Source organism: Stegastes partitus, unplaced genomic scaffold (genome assembly GCF_000690725.1).
Source record: "Stegastes partitus isolate 25-593 unplaced genomic scaffold, Stegastes_partitus-1.0.2 Scaffold359, whole genome shotgun sequence".
NCBI lineage: Eukaryota > Metazoa > Chordata > Actinopteri > Pomacentridae > Stegastes > Stegastes partitus.
The window spans coordinates 367892-382362 of record NW_007578090.1 but is presented as its reverse complement, the minus strand read 5'-3'; the positions used below and the strand labels follow the sequence as shown (position 1 = coordinate 382362).

General features: G+C 39.6%; 2 protein-coding genes across 2 annotated transcripts; both read left to right on the top strand.

Annotated features, from left to right (window-relative positions):
- The first annotated feature begins 2022 nt into the window (after nucleotides 1-2022).
- Nucleotides 2023-7876, top strand: slu7 (SLU7 homolog, splicing factor). Its single transcript, XM_008284450.1, has 15 exons — nucleotides 2023-2164; nucleotides 2526-2709; nucleotides 3640-3793; nucleotides 3884-3964; nucleotides 4079-4243; nucleotides 4629-4694; nucleotides 4795-4926; nucleotides 5111-5208; nucleotides 5295-5362; nucleotides 5958-6097; nucleotides 6398-6559; nucleotides 6650-6751; nucleotides 6857-6934; nucleotides 7070-7189; nucleotides 7279-7876. Exons 2-15 carry the CDS (start codon nucleotides 2534-2536, stop codon nucleotides 7456-7458), a joined length of 1722 nt encoding a protein of 573 aa, XP_008282672.1. The 5' UTR covers nucleotides 2023-2164; nucleotides 2526-2533; the 3' UTR covers nucleotides 7459-7876.
- A 1198-nt stretch (nucleotides 7877-9074) lies between these two features.
- On the top strand, nucleotides 9075-13145 carry c1qtnf2 (C1q and TNF related 2). Its single transcript, XM_008284449.1, has 3 exons — nucleotides 9075-9237; nucleotides 9569-9826; nucleotides 12035-13145. The coding sequence occupies exons 1-3, from the start codon at nucleotides 9210-9212 to the stop codon at nucleotides 12673-12675; spliced, it is 927 nt and encodes a 308-aa protein (XP_008282671.1). The 5' UTR covers nucleotides 9075-9209; the 3' UTR covers nucleotides 12676-13145.
- Nucleotides 13146-14471: the final 1326 nt, after the last annotated feature.

Genomic DNA, 14471 nt, shown 5'->3' with positions numbered 1-14471 from the left:
AGTCAGTCTTTTTTTCCATTAAAGTCCTCTTCTGGTCATTGATTAACCTCCCTAAAACTCAACTCAGTTTATCAGAGTAACATATATAGTAATTATTTCCATGAAAACAATCCCTTCCTGCCTTCAGATGGCTCAGATATAACTGTTATACTCAGATATAGCTCTACACTGTTGCCTTTTTTTTTTTTTCAAAGGCCTCTCCATGCACCCCTTCTCATTTTCTGCAGCTTGAGCACACCTGTTCACCTACCACTGTGCTCAAAGACTGTACAGCTCCTCTGAACTACGAAATGAAAACTCGTCATACTGGAGTAATTGGAAACCAGTTCTATAACGATACAGAAATTCCCACAGTGCAGGTTAACAGGATTGGTTCCTTCACTTTGTTACATATGAAACCCGGAAAATCTGAATCTGTTTTCAGAGACTATCATCAGTATACTGCAGTTTCAAGGTGGAATTACTTAGCTGTGGTGTTAACTGCTAATTTCTTTCATGATGTGTCTTCTAGCACATAAAAACCAACATATGGACACGTTTTTTACTAGAGGAGTCTTTAATTAATGACAAAGAATATATTTTATAAACTTTATCTGAATTTCCAAAGTAGCTCGTAACTAAAGCTGTCAGACAAATGTACCTCAGATAAGCACAGTACTTGAGTAAATGTAGATAGTTGCGTTCCACTACTGGTGATAAGATAAGTGTATTGGAAACCACAATTTTCAATCAGTTGAGGGGGTGTGGAGGTTTGTCCAATAGATGATACTCTACAGAAGGAAGTAAGAAAGCTCATGCCATGCCTTTTGGGACGAGACTGAGCAGAGACTAGAGTATCATTGAGTATATCAAAATCCCGTATGAGATCTACATTAGAGTATCGATGTGTAGCTTTCATGTCGGCACCCGAGAGTCACTCTAAAAAACTGGATGTAGAGCAGGCACAAGGACTAAGTACGCATTTAAGCATTTAAAACATCTCCAGTAGCTGCCATGTAAGTTGAAATGGAGGAACTCCAGATATGGAGAGTGAAGCTTATGCTGGTGTACTGGATTAATCTGCAGGAGCACCGTTTCTCATGTTGTGTAAAGACTATCCTGCAGGACAGATATGGGAGCACAATAATACCTGTTTTAAAAGCTTCGGCTTATGTAACATACAGTGCAGTCGAACAGTCTCTTCTTCAGCTTTTCCTCCCTGGTTACTGGTGATGCCATCAATAAATTCAAATATAATGCCTGATTCGAGGTTGGCACCTGCTTACAGTGAGCAACACTATGGAAATAAATATTTTTTTTACAGATGGCTCAAAAGATCTTGAGACTGGACATTACAGTCTTCATCCTGCAATGTGAAATGGCTAATAAGAAAAGAACCTCAGATCATCTATCAGTATTTCCAAGTCCACTTGCAGCTACCTTGATAGTGTTACAATTGCTCGAAGACAACAACAAGTACAATGCACTAAATGCATCTGATAGTTGCACTCATAAGTATTAAATCTGGGAAATCACACAGACAAGATCTTCTTTTAGAAATCCATCAGTTAATATACAGATTGTACAATGAGGGTCTGATGGTTGGCTGTGTTTGGGTTCCTGCCCGTGTAGGAGCAGAATGAAATAAAGTTGTTGATTCACAGGCCAAACAATTCACAAACAGTAAACATGAAAATTTTGCTTCAGTGAAGCAAAAGGAAAAGCCAGTGGTAAAAAGACAAAACTATTTGGGGTAGGGGTTATGATGAGGAAAGATGGAAGATGGTAGTGGCATGAAAGAAAGCTAAATACGTATCACTATAAGGAATCTCCTCTGAAATAAATATATTTTAAAATCTTTATTATATATTTTTTATTTCTAAATGTAGTTTTCGTCACGCTGCTGCTCCAGTAAGATAGGTGGTGGTAATGCACCTTTAAGTTGGTTTGGAAACCGCCAATGAAACCAAAGGAAGACTAAGAAGAAGAAGAAGAAGAAGAAGAAGAAGAAGCAGAAGAAGACGCAGTAGGAGGAAGTGACGTACTGCAGTTGATGTAAAATGGCGACGGTCTCGTTTCAGTCAAAACACAAGTGAGGAGCTTTTTAACGAGCACGACATAAAGTAAATTAACGCTTAAAGGAGGGAAATATCAACCGCAGTGTTATCCGTTGGGTCGAATCAAGGTAACTGAGTTAATTCAGTTTATATGAGAGTTTCAAATTTAAGGCACTACGCTGGTAAACAGCGATGTTGGTTAACGTTATAATGACGATAGTTTGTCTTAACTTTTATGTTTATGAAATGTATTTGCTGCTTAGACACCACGGCTGAGACGGTAGAAAAGGTATATTCTGAACAGATATATTTCAGATAAACATGGCAGCCTAAAGGTTCTCTGGTGCTTTCTATGTATGTGTACAACGTAATGCGACTTTCTCATCCGACAAAAACAAACCCTCGGGGAACCTGAAGGTTGCAGTTTACTGGGATGTTTTTGTCTCACGGTGGTAATGATGCCCGGACACGGTGTGTGTGTGGTGACAGGTTCAGTCATGGCGGAGCAGGCAAGCGCCACCGCCACCGCCACGGCCACCAGCGCCAGCACGGAGGGGATCGTGGGCCTGGATGAGCCCAAGAAGTTGACTCGGGAGGACTGGAGGAAGAAGAAGGAGCTGGAAGAGCAGAGGAAGCTGGGAAATGCGCCAGCTGAGGTGGACGAGGAGGGAAAGTAAGTTTGTGTCCCAGCAGAAGTTATGGCCTTTACAGCAGCTGAAGAAACGCTCCAGCTTAGTGTTCTGCATTTTGATATGTGGATAAATGTCTGTCCAGCATAGGCCTGGGTGATGATGATAAGATAGTTTATTTAAGAGATATAATCGGTCATTTTAAATGCCATATTTTTAGTAAAAAAAACAAACAAACAGATGAAAAGCGTTTACTTTGAATTTAACTACTTTAGGTTATGTGTCATGTACACAGTTATTAATTTCAATGTTAACACAACAATGTAATAAACATAATAAAGCATTACACATTAAAATATGGAAATTATCTTGTCTTAAAACATCTAAAATTAAGAAGTCAAATAAAACCCAAAGGTGCATAGAGGTCAACAAGGTAAAGCTACTGCACCACAGGGATGTTATTCTGACATAAAGACAAAACAGGACACACAGAAGTGTGTTGCTTAGATGGAGTTGGTGAGGGACACAGGGTCATGGGAGTTTTTTTGCTGTGAAGCCTATGTTGCCATCACTGGTCCATGGTAACCAGTGTTTGGCCAGTGGTGAGGACACGCCTAGATGGCTGCAGACTAGCACGCCTCAGGAGACCTACATTGCAGCCATGGGACATCGACTGAGGGTGATGTGCCTTCATTATCAAGGTATCACAGGCTATATTTGAGCCAAAGTGGGAGTTTTTTTACTGAACCTAACATTTTCATAGCAGTTTGCGTTTAATGCATTTAAGTGAGACTATCAAGCATTCTATCAAACTGTTTTGTTATTGATAAAGTGTCTGCTGTCGGTATGATGGACTATCATTTTATCACCCAGGCCTGTTCTAGCAGAAAAAAATAGTGATTTAGAATTTAATTGAACTGATTAATGTTGTTTTTACAGTGAGGCACCAACTATTTTTCTTTTCTCTTTTCCAGGGACATAAACCCTCACATCCCACAGTATATTTCATCAGTGCCATGGTACATTGACCCTTCCAAAAGGCCCACACTAAAGCATCAAAGACCACAGACTGAAAGCGAGAAGCAGTACTCAGCCATTGGAGAGTGGTACAAGAGAGGCGTGCAAGAGGCAAGGATGAAACTAGTAGTTAAGTTCATTTGGTCTGAAAAAAGTCGACATAAACTTTACATTTTTTTTTTATTTTGTTCCTCCACACAGAATGCAGTTACCACTAAATTCCGTAAGGGCGCTTGTGAAAACTGTGGTGCCATGACACACAAGAAGAAAGACTGCTTGGAGGTAAAATGGATATTTTCATTTTCACTTGTTTCCTAATTTACAATTTACATTAAAGGAATGTTATAAATGTTATAAACAGTGTTAATATCTGGCCTTTTATGTTTGTCACACCAGCGACCTAGAAAGGTTGGGGCGAAATTCACAGGAACAGGCATAGCTCCAGATGAGCACGCTCAGGTCCAGCTAGCTTTGGACTATGATGGAAAACGTGATCGCTGGAATGGGTATGACCCAGAGGAACACCAGCGCATTGTTGAGGAGTACGCCAAAGTAGATCTGGTAAGCAGCCGAGTCTAAAGTTAAACTTTGTTAAACTCTGGAGTGTTTATTTTATTTGACAAGGAAAAAGACAAATGTTGTGGAACTATATGACTGCCTTAAGACATCCCTGTCCCTTTCCAAGCTCATTCTTATAACGAACTAAACTGTGGACAACATGTAGACAGAGCAGGTATTGATTTATTTTGCGCCCTTCCTTACCGAGTGTAAAGACTTTCTATGGCTTACTGCTAGATGATATGTTCTTAGCTGACGATACTGGGACATGCTCCTTTTACTGTCCTGTTGTGTGTAACGGCAACATCAAGGTCAAAACATTGTGTTTGGTTTGTGTTGCCGACGTCCAGTGTACAGCATGACTGATTTCTGATTTGTTGTTTCTTAGGCTAAGAGGACACTGAAGGCACAAAAACTTCAGGATGAGTTGGCCTCAGGAAAACTAGACCAAAGTGTAAGTGTTCAGTAATAACAAGGTGATAGTAGTGGATTGCATTGCTGTCTAATTTTAAATATCCGACTAAAATGTAATTCTTTGAATCCTTTGTTTGCAGGAGCGGGAACATGACAGTGAGGATGAGGATGAAGACAAATATGCAGATGACATTGACATGCCGGGTCAGAACTTTGACTCCAAGAGACGAATCACTGTCAGGAATCTGCGTATCCGAGAAGACACGGCTAAAGTAAGAACTGAAAATGAACAATTTTATTTTTACTTTTTCTGTCTCTGGTGATGATAAATGGATACAGAGGGGACATTTGGTTCCCCTTAATGTCCATTGTTAAATAATTTGATTGATGAAGTGAGGTGAGGAAGTGTTACCAGTTGAGATGCTCCAAATCTGATATTATATCTGTTTCTCACAGTACTTGAGAAATCTGGATCCAAATTCAGCATACTATGATCCCAAGACTCGAGCAATGAGGGAGAACCCGTACTACAACACTGGCATGAACCCTGACGAGTAAGTTACTGGTACTGTGTTGATAACTGTACTGTAGTTGTCGCTGACTTACACTGGAATTGTTTTAAAACGGTTTTGTCTTACAGAGTGGGCTACGCTGGAGACAACTTTGCACGCTACTCTGGAGACACAATCACCATGGCTCAAACACAGTGTAAGCCACAAACATATTTTCCTGTTCTCTTGAGCACCTAATTTACCTCTTCCTCCAGTTTTTCTAATAGCATTTTGCTGATATTACAAAATATACCAAGTATTTTTCTCCTATGCAATCGTTAGTGTCTAATGTTGACTGAAATGATAAGTGTGTTTGTGCTTTAAAAATACTGAAACTCCTTGTGGTTACATTATTGAGTGTTGTTGCACAACGACTACACAGAAATTGAAGGCTACAGTCATATCTTGTATATATTAAAACCTGCTCAACAGTGGTTACAGCTTCTATATTTTTAAAACTGTAACATGTCATCTCTTTTAACGGTAGCTGAGTTTGGCTGCCTGAAGGTTTCCTCCTTACCTGTACAATGAAACATAGCTAAATTAAAGCAAAAGCTTGTCTGCTTTTGTGACATAGCATGGTAGATATGAAACCAAAGGTAGCATTGATCATAGCTTTATAGCAAATAATAAATATGATGAATTCTCTACTTTCTAGTGTCTGATAAGACCACAAAACTGGATTCACTCTGACAAAAGTGTTGCACTTCTGTGTACTGTCCCCTGCAATAATTATCCTCGTCTTGTGACAGTGTTTGCCTGGGAGGCTTATGAGAGAGGCTCTGAGGTGCATCTGCAGGCCGACCCCACCAAGCTGGAGCTGCTCCATAAGTCTTTCAAAGTCAAGAAGGAGGACTTCAAAGAAAAACAGAGGGAGAGCATCTTAGAGAAGGTATGCACTTGGCTCATATGACTGTAAAAAAAAAAAAAAAAAAAAAAAAAAACCCCTGAAAAATAGCAATTTCCATGTCTGGAGAAATTATTTTGCTGTCAAAGATCTAAATCCGTTCTTGGTGGATGTGTCTCCCGTTGTAGTGTTGGAGAACTTTCTTAGAATTCTAGTGACACCATGTTTCTGTCATGACTGTCAACTTGAGCCTGGAACAGCCCAAACTGTAGTGTGTATCCTCAAGTGTTTACACTGAATGCTGACCTAACTGACAGGGTTCCTGCTTTTGTGTCTTACTATCAGTACGGGGGTCAAGAGCACTTGGATGCACCGCCGAGGGAGTTGCTGTTGGCCCAGACAGAGGACTACGTGGAGTACTCACGCCACGGCGCTGTACTGAAAGGACTTGAGAAGGCTGTCGCCCGCTCCAAGTATGAAGAGGACGTGCTCATCAACAATCACACTGTAAGAACAACAGAAGCATTACTCCTATGCCTGTCTTGCTGAGTTTGGAACACTTTAGTCAGTGTATTTAAAAACGTTTCTTGTTTTCAGTGTATTTGGGGCTCTTACTGGAAAGACGGCTGCTGGGGGTACAAGTGTTGTCACTCTATGGTCAAACAGAGCTACTGCACAGGAGAGGCTGGAATTGGAGTAGTGAGTACATGCACTGACGTCGTTTAAAGAGTCTGTTGGATACACACAGGATATCAGGTTTTATAATGCCAGCTTTGTAACCTTTTTATCTTCAATAACCCACAGAACAATACAGATTGTGTTCCATTTGAAGAGGGACTAACTGAGCCCCAGGAGGAAGAAGAGCCCAAGTCTCTGTTGGAAGTAAGTTACACTGGATAGATTTAAAAATGTAGCAATTAATGACAGTAAAAAAAAAATAATTAAGAGTTAATTTATTGTAGGTCAGAAATGTAGAGCAAATTTTGTGTTCATTATATCACTGTTTTCCATCACTAGATGCATCGAGAGAAGATAAAAGAGAAGAAGAAGAAAAAGAAGAACAAAAAACACAGGAAGCACAGCTCTGATAGCAGTGACTCGGAGGACGAAGAGAAGAAGAAGGAGAAGCTGAAGAAGGTAAAAATGTTTTGTAGTTTTTAAATGCCCAGTCGTGGAGCAGTTCAAGTTCTCTGTTACTGACCTCCAACCTGTTCCTTCCTCTGTAGGCTCTGGAAGCAGAGGACAGGCGAGTGAAGCACATAGAAGCAATAATGCAGCTGGATGAGAGGAAGAGGCCTTACAACAGTCTGCAGGAAGTAAAGGCGCCCACTGAGGAGGAGATGGAGGCCTTCCGCATGAAACGCTGCCGGCCAGATGATCCTATGGCTTCCTTCCTGGGACAGTGACGTCCTCTTATTCCCTCCTCTCTCCCCTAAACTCCCCCCAGAACTCTACCAGAGCAGCAGCTCGGTGAAAAATAACGTCAGATTCGTAAAACTCTACTTCAATCTGGTAAACTTACAGCGGCGCTGGTGTTTGGTTACAAATGCTAGAAAAGTAGAAAAAGTATTTTGTAAATTTCATTCACACACTTTTTGTATTTAAACTGCAGGTCAACAGACTGTAGGACATAGATGAAGTGTGTTTTTGTTTATACTCAGTTCTACAGAAAATATTGGAAAATTTCTCTGATGCCCATTTTATAAACATTTCAGTCAAATAAAAGGCTGCCTCGGTCTTTGCCGTAATTTGAGGAGTATGACTAGTTTTTGTGAGGTTAATGCATTTTTTTTATAATAAAATATTGTTTTTGTCTGAATTCAGTGTGTTGTTTAGAAAGGGTTTTTTTTTGTTTGGTTTTTTTTTACAACTATGCTTTTGTTTGTTTTATGATGATGCACATTCATCAGTATCACTATAAATCTGTAAAAAGTCTAAAAACACTTCTAACTGGTTTCCCACAGCCAGATGTTACAGATCCCTTCCCCACATAACATATACAAATAGTCTGTGATTTCCAAAACACGAAGAAAAAGGTCTCTTGACTCTTTAGAAGTACTTAGAATTTGATCTACTCCTCCAACTTTGAATGGTCCATACGAATCTGTAAACACATTTCAAATATTTTCCTGATGGGTAACACACTTGTGGAAGTTGTATACTGGAATATAATTGCCTTCCAAGCAAGTTCTGTTGCCGCAAAATCATCCCATACATTATGTAGGTTTTAGATTTAGATTTAAGGTAGCCACAGACTAACTTTGACTCCCTAAGCAGACGAATGTGTTAAAACTCCTGAGTGTCAAACTCCATCCAGTAAAGGTTAAACATCAAAGCTGGGTAATAATAAGCAGAACATTTTAAAGTGTTTAAATCAACTACTTCACCAGCCATATCAAATGCTGCTTGTCTCACTGACAATAAATGTTGAAGTATGTTGTGGAATCTGAATTCATTCATGTTTAAACTGAATCTGAAATCTACAAGGCAGATATGAACAGATTGTAAAGTCTTTGTGTGTTCATGTGTAATTTTTTTTCTTTTTCTGGCTAAAAGTTTCTCATAGAAAACAGCAACACAACAACAACTAGTTTAATTTCCATTCACATGGTTCCAGTTAAACATGAAAATAGTAGATTGTTAAATATAAGGCACTGCCTCACCTAACAGCTGCAGCTGTTTTATTGCTCTCTTGGTTCTTGGCTCTTCATCACAGTGATAAACACAAACACATTTGGTAGCATTCATAGTTCATTTCATACAGTGCTGCAGACCACCTTGTTCTGCTGATTTTCCACAATATTATTGTTTGAAATACACACAGTGTTAAAAACTACAAGGCCTAGTTCCATTTTCAACACATCTGTTATGTCATATTTTATTTTCTCACAGTAAGAGTTTGTGAACAAGTGATGCGTCACTGCTTCAGCTGTTCAACACTGTTGCACTGACTTGAATTTAATGACATCATGGTGAAAGTATGTTTTGGCACAGCACTAGCATAAATAGGGCGGATGTTACGGACTATGATTCTCTGGGCTGCACATTTCTCTGCAGTGCTCCTCTTGGAGAATGCTATCTCACCCGTTTACCGGAAAATCATGTAGGAAGGTTTGTGCGCTCTCATGCAGAAAAAGGGCTCGGACAGAGCTGCAAAATGCCCGCGGGTCATAATTTCTCAACTGGTGAGTTGTTTCTCTGTGTTTTTAAAATGGCTGATACCCTTTGTAAAACATGCTGCAAGCTGCATTTTTTTCTTTTTCTTTAACCAGTACATCATAGACTAATCATATTTATAGCATGAAACTGATCCCACCATTTAGATACATGCTGACATGTTTGTTCATCTGGTGTTATGCATGTACTCTGCCACCACTTTTCATTTCTGTTTCTGGAAGAGTCAAGGTTCTTTGTTAGCAGACCATTGCATCATCTGATTATGACTGGCATGCAAACCCCAAATCAAATTTAATGTTGTAAACAGTTGCTTTCCTTTGTCTTGTTGTGACCCCACAGTACCCATCATGCTCCAGATGTGTGTGATGATTTGTTTGCTGTCAGCGGTTGTCTCGCAGTCAACAAATTCCTCATCCAAAAAAGGCCGTAATATCACCATCCACTCCTCCCAGCTGGTCTGCAGCCTGCCTGGCCCAGCCGGGCCTGCGGGGTACCCCGGAGCCTCTGGATCTCCGGGGGCCATGGGCCCCATGGGGCCCCCAGGAAAGGATGGCCCGGATGGGCAGGACGGAGAGAAAGGAGAAAAAGGAGATCGAGGTAATTATTGTCTGACTCTCTTTTAACAAAATGTAACTTTAATGATGTGTTTGGAGTCCTGAAGGACCCTCTTAAGAAACTTAAAAACATACATAACATTGTTTTATACACTTGATGTTTCATGAATTTCATTGTTTTTTAACATAATTGCTCATTGAAATGATAACATGATTAAGAATTTTATCATAAAAAGTGTCATATTGCTTCTGGTTAAATGCAACAGAAGTTCATTATGCTGTATATCTGTCATTGGTGTTGATTGTAGCTTTATGCAGCACGACTGCTAAAACACCTAAAATGAAATTCATGAAAATAAAAGTGTTTCATTTAAGAAGAAACTAGAATCAAAGCCTTGCAGTTGTAAGTCTCCACCAACCACTCAAATGGCAGTTTCCATCCATGTCTGTCTAAACTCATATAATATTTGTAGTGATGGCTTCAAAGTTTACTGAGAGAAACAAAACTCAGAGTCAAATACCTTGTTTGACTGAATCTGATGAAACACTAAGTTGTAGAAATGACAGTAAACAATATTTAAAATATGGCTGCTGCTGCTGCTGGAAAGAAGCCCCAAATTGTAATATGTGGATGTTTCCAACACATCTTCTACCCAGCAGATCAGAAGATCTACACAGTTACCACAGTTTCAAGGTGAACATCCAGGATCATGTCAACAATTTAGTGTTTCATCAAATGTGAATTATGATCACAATCCATGTTCTGAGTTATAATATTAAATAATGGCCAAGAAAGGGGATTTGCACAACATTATGATATAATGGTAAAATTGACTATTGCCTTCTTGCATATAAATATCAGAATCAGTCTATGAATTCTTAAATTATGGCCAAAAATGTTATTTTTTGTGCATTTACAGTGGTTTTGACTTTTGACCTTTGACCACAAAAAATAAGAAGAAATTTCCTCAAGGTGTTTCTGAGATATCACCTGAAAACATCAAGCCTCTGGCCACAGCTGTAGCTTGAGTGGAGGCCTAAAAATAAGTAAACACAACCCATGTCGCAAACAAAACATGAATCGTTCTTCAAATGTCAAGGTACTTTGCTTTTAAACCAAAAGAAAATGGCAACTGCAAAAGTAAAAGAGTACTGAATAACTCCATAAACAGATACTACAGCTTTGAAACTCTTTTTGTAACTTGCAGTCTTTCTGCTCTTGACTGAATATTTTTCACCCACTCTTCGCTGCAGATCACAAGTTATATGTTTAGTGATATTTCTAGGCTTCCCCCACATTGATCAGTGATATTCAGTTCAGGGGAAAGAGAATCCACTCCAGCAGCACTCAGCCTGCGTTTCTTTGAAGTAGTTTATGATGCAGTCTGTGCTCACTGTCCTGTTTTCAGTCGGACTCACTGCACGATGTTTGTAGTGGAATCCATTCGCTCCTCTATCTGTGCTGGGGTTCTTGTGCCACACAGCACCAAAGCAGAATATTTTCCTGTGTGTTTACTAGTTAACAAGGTGTTCTTTTCATCTAAGCACAGTTTTATCCGTAAGTGTTTTTGATCTTCCAGATCTTGTCTTGACATCCACACTTAACTGCCATTTCTTAATGACATTTCAGATAGTGGAAACTGCAAGCTCAGGGTGCTTTGATATCTTTTTATAGCCCTCACTTGCTTTGTAGGCATCAATTAGCTTCATTTTCAGATCCTCAGTCAAGTTGCTTAGAGGAGCCTGTGGTTGTCGAGTGTCACCACAAGGTCTGAGGAGGCAGACGGTTTATCAGGCTCTACAGTTATCATCAGCTGACTCCTAATGACAAGTCCTAACGTGCAAATTAAAGTCAACTTAATGAGTGTTTTACAAGCAAACCTTTGCAAATAACCTTTGGAAATAATGTTTGCAAATGCCACAATTATTGATTTTGTTTTAACTTTATAGCCCTTAACATTTGACGAAAAATTGTTTGTGTGTTTGCTGCAGAGTATTTAAATGTATTTATTTTATCAGCAAAATGTAAAAATTATTTAAATTAATTACTAGCATATAACTAGTCTATCTGGACTTCTGTTTTATAATTATTTGCTCATAAGATTTTAAACAGGAAGGGACCCTTCTGTTGTTAGTTTTTATCAGTTTATTCACAGTGAGGAATAAAGTCTAATCCCTTAGGAGCTTTTTAATACTTGTGTACAGCAGAAGCATAGTATTGTCATCCTGTCATCATTCTGTCTGCTGTCAGGTGATCCAGGGAGAACCGGGAACCCAGGAAAGCCAGGTGTGAAAGGTCGTGAAGGCGTCATAGGCAAGGCTGGACCTCGGGGGCTGAAGGGACTGCGTGGAACACCAGGGGTGGCTGGAAAACAGGGGACAAAAGGAGAGGTGGGCGACATGGGACAGCAAGGAGCTCCTGGTGGCTGCAACTGCGGCAGCACAGCCCGATCAGCCTTCTCCGTGGCTGTGACAAAGAGCTATCCAAAAGAGCGAATGCCCATCCGCTTCAGCCGGATCCTGCTGAATGAGGGAAACCACTACAACACCACCAGTGGGAAGTTTGTCTGTGCTATCCCCGGGGTCTATTACTTCACCTACGACATCACACTGGCCAACAAGCACCTGGCCATTGGGCTGGTGCACAATGGACAGTACAAGATCAAGACATTTGATGCCAACACAGGGAACCATGACGTGGCGTCTGGTTCTACGGTTCTCCAGCTGCAGCAGGCAGACCAGGTCTGGCTACAGATCTTCTACTCTGAGCAGAACGGACTCTTCTTCGACCCTTTCTGGACAGACAGCACCTTTACTGGCTTCCTTATCTACGCTGACCAGGACTTTCTCAATGAGGCGGATAAAAAAGCAAATGCTCAGGCTGACAGTTAATGCTGTAGTCCAGAAAAATCTTTGTTTTGTTCCCTTAACTGATTTCAATCAATATCAAAACGAGAACTCCCTTCAGCTTCAGTCAGTTTCAGCTGTTTAACAAGTTCTGACACCAGGGGGTGCACAAGAAAAGAAACAACATGCAGCTGCTAAGCCACTCAAAAAGGCTTTCATTTTGAACAAAATGTATTTTGGCTTCAATTTGTTGTTATGCTCTATCTGAATATTTTAAACATTGACTCTAATAGTCGCTAAATTATTTTAATTCCCTTTGTTCTTTTAAATTTGTTATAGAAGGTGGTACAATGTCATCTTCTGTGATGCAGTCTTTTTACTCACAAAAACACAGTTTTAACTACAACCAAAGCAATATTGTGATAATAATGTTATTCTATTATGTGTTCTTGAGTATTTTGTATAAGATGTACTTTCTCTTGATAAAAACAAACTCAATAAATGTAAACCTACAATTTTGTAACTCTGGTATATTATAATTCCTGCATTTGTTGCATAATGTTATGATGCATGTAAAATATAAGATAAGTTAATACAACGGAGGCGAGTTCACCGCTGTACAATGCGACCTAAACATCGATTCACCTTCCAGTAATTGTTCTGCTTCTGTCTTGAACAGTTCTGCATTTGCTACTATGCAAATTTTAAACTAACAATTATGACTTATTAGATAAAAAATACAGACTCCACAGTAGGAACTTGAGACAACAGCAGTCAACACACCTTTCATTACTGAGATGTAAATTTCATTTTTTTTAGTACTCTATATTTCCACCTTTATTTCTGATGGCAGATTCAATCATCCTCGGCATGTAGGATATCAGTGTTACGTAGAAATGTTCTGCCATTCTTCAGAGATGTTTTTTTCTTTTCAGCTGTTGTTTGCTGGAGGGGTTTTGTTGCTCTACCTTTCTTTTTAAAGTACCCCAAAGGTATTCTATTAGATTCGACTCAGGTGACATACTTGGCCAGGCTATAGTTTTTGGCAGCATGCTTTGGATCGTTATCATACTGAAATATTCCTCCACTGCCAAGACTCTGCAGACTGGGAGTCATCTTGTCAGCCAGTATTTTAGTATTTCCACAGGCATTTACGGTGCTTTCTATAAACATCTGCACGCCAGCACTCTCTGCACTCATGCAGCCCCATATCATCACACTCCCACCTCTGTGTTTAACTGTTGGGACTATGCATTCACTGTGGTGGTCCTGACGAGGTTCACACCAAACAAACTCAACTCCATCTGGGCTGAATTATTATTATTATTTTTTTTAATTCTATCACAAAGTTAATCTTCCATTTTTGTACCAAACAGCAAGTAAGGGTGTTTTTCCTGAACTCTGTCCATAGAGGCTGGAATTATGCCTGCTACTTCATACTGTCTAAGCTGTGGCAAAAACTCTAGTGTCCCTTGTCTGAACACTTACCTGTTTTAGTTTCAGTCTGTGGCATCATTTTAGAAGGACAGACACTGCAGCTCTGAATAGTCATACTTTGACTCATTCTGTATCTCCTGATTACTACTACAGCTTTTTTTTTTTTTTTTTTTTTAGCTGATTTTTGGTTGTTCATATATCCTCCTGTGTACTTTTCCACCTTTGTGAAGTCTTACAATAATTTTTTTAATATCCTCTGGCAATTCTTGATGTGACATACAGATTTGTGTGGACTTGCAGATAGACACGGATCATAGACCCAAAAGCCCCCACGGCAACAAAATAGAATTTACATTTTTTGTGTGAAATGAGCTCCTTTACTTTTTATGCTTGAGTAACTTCTT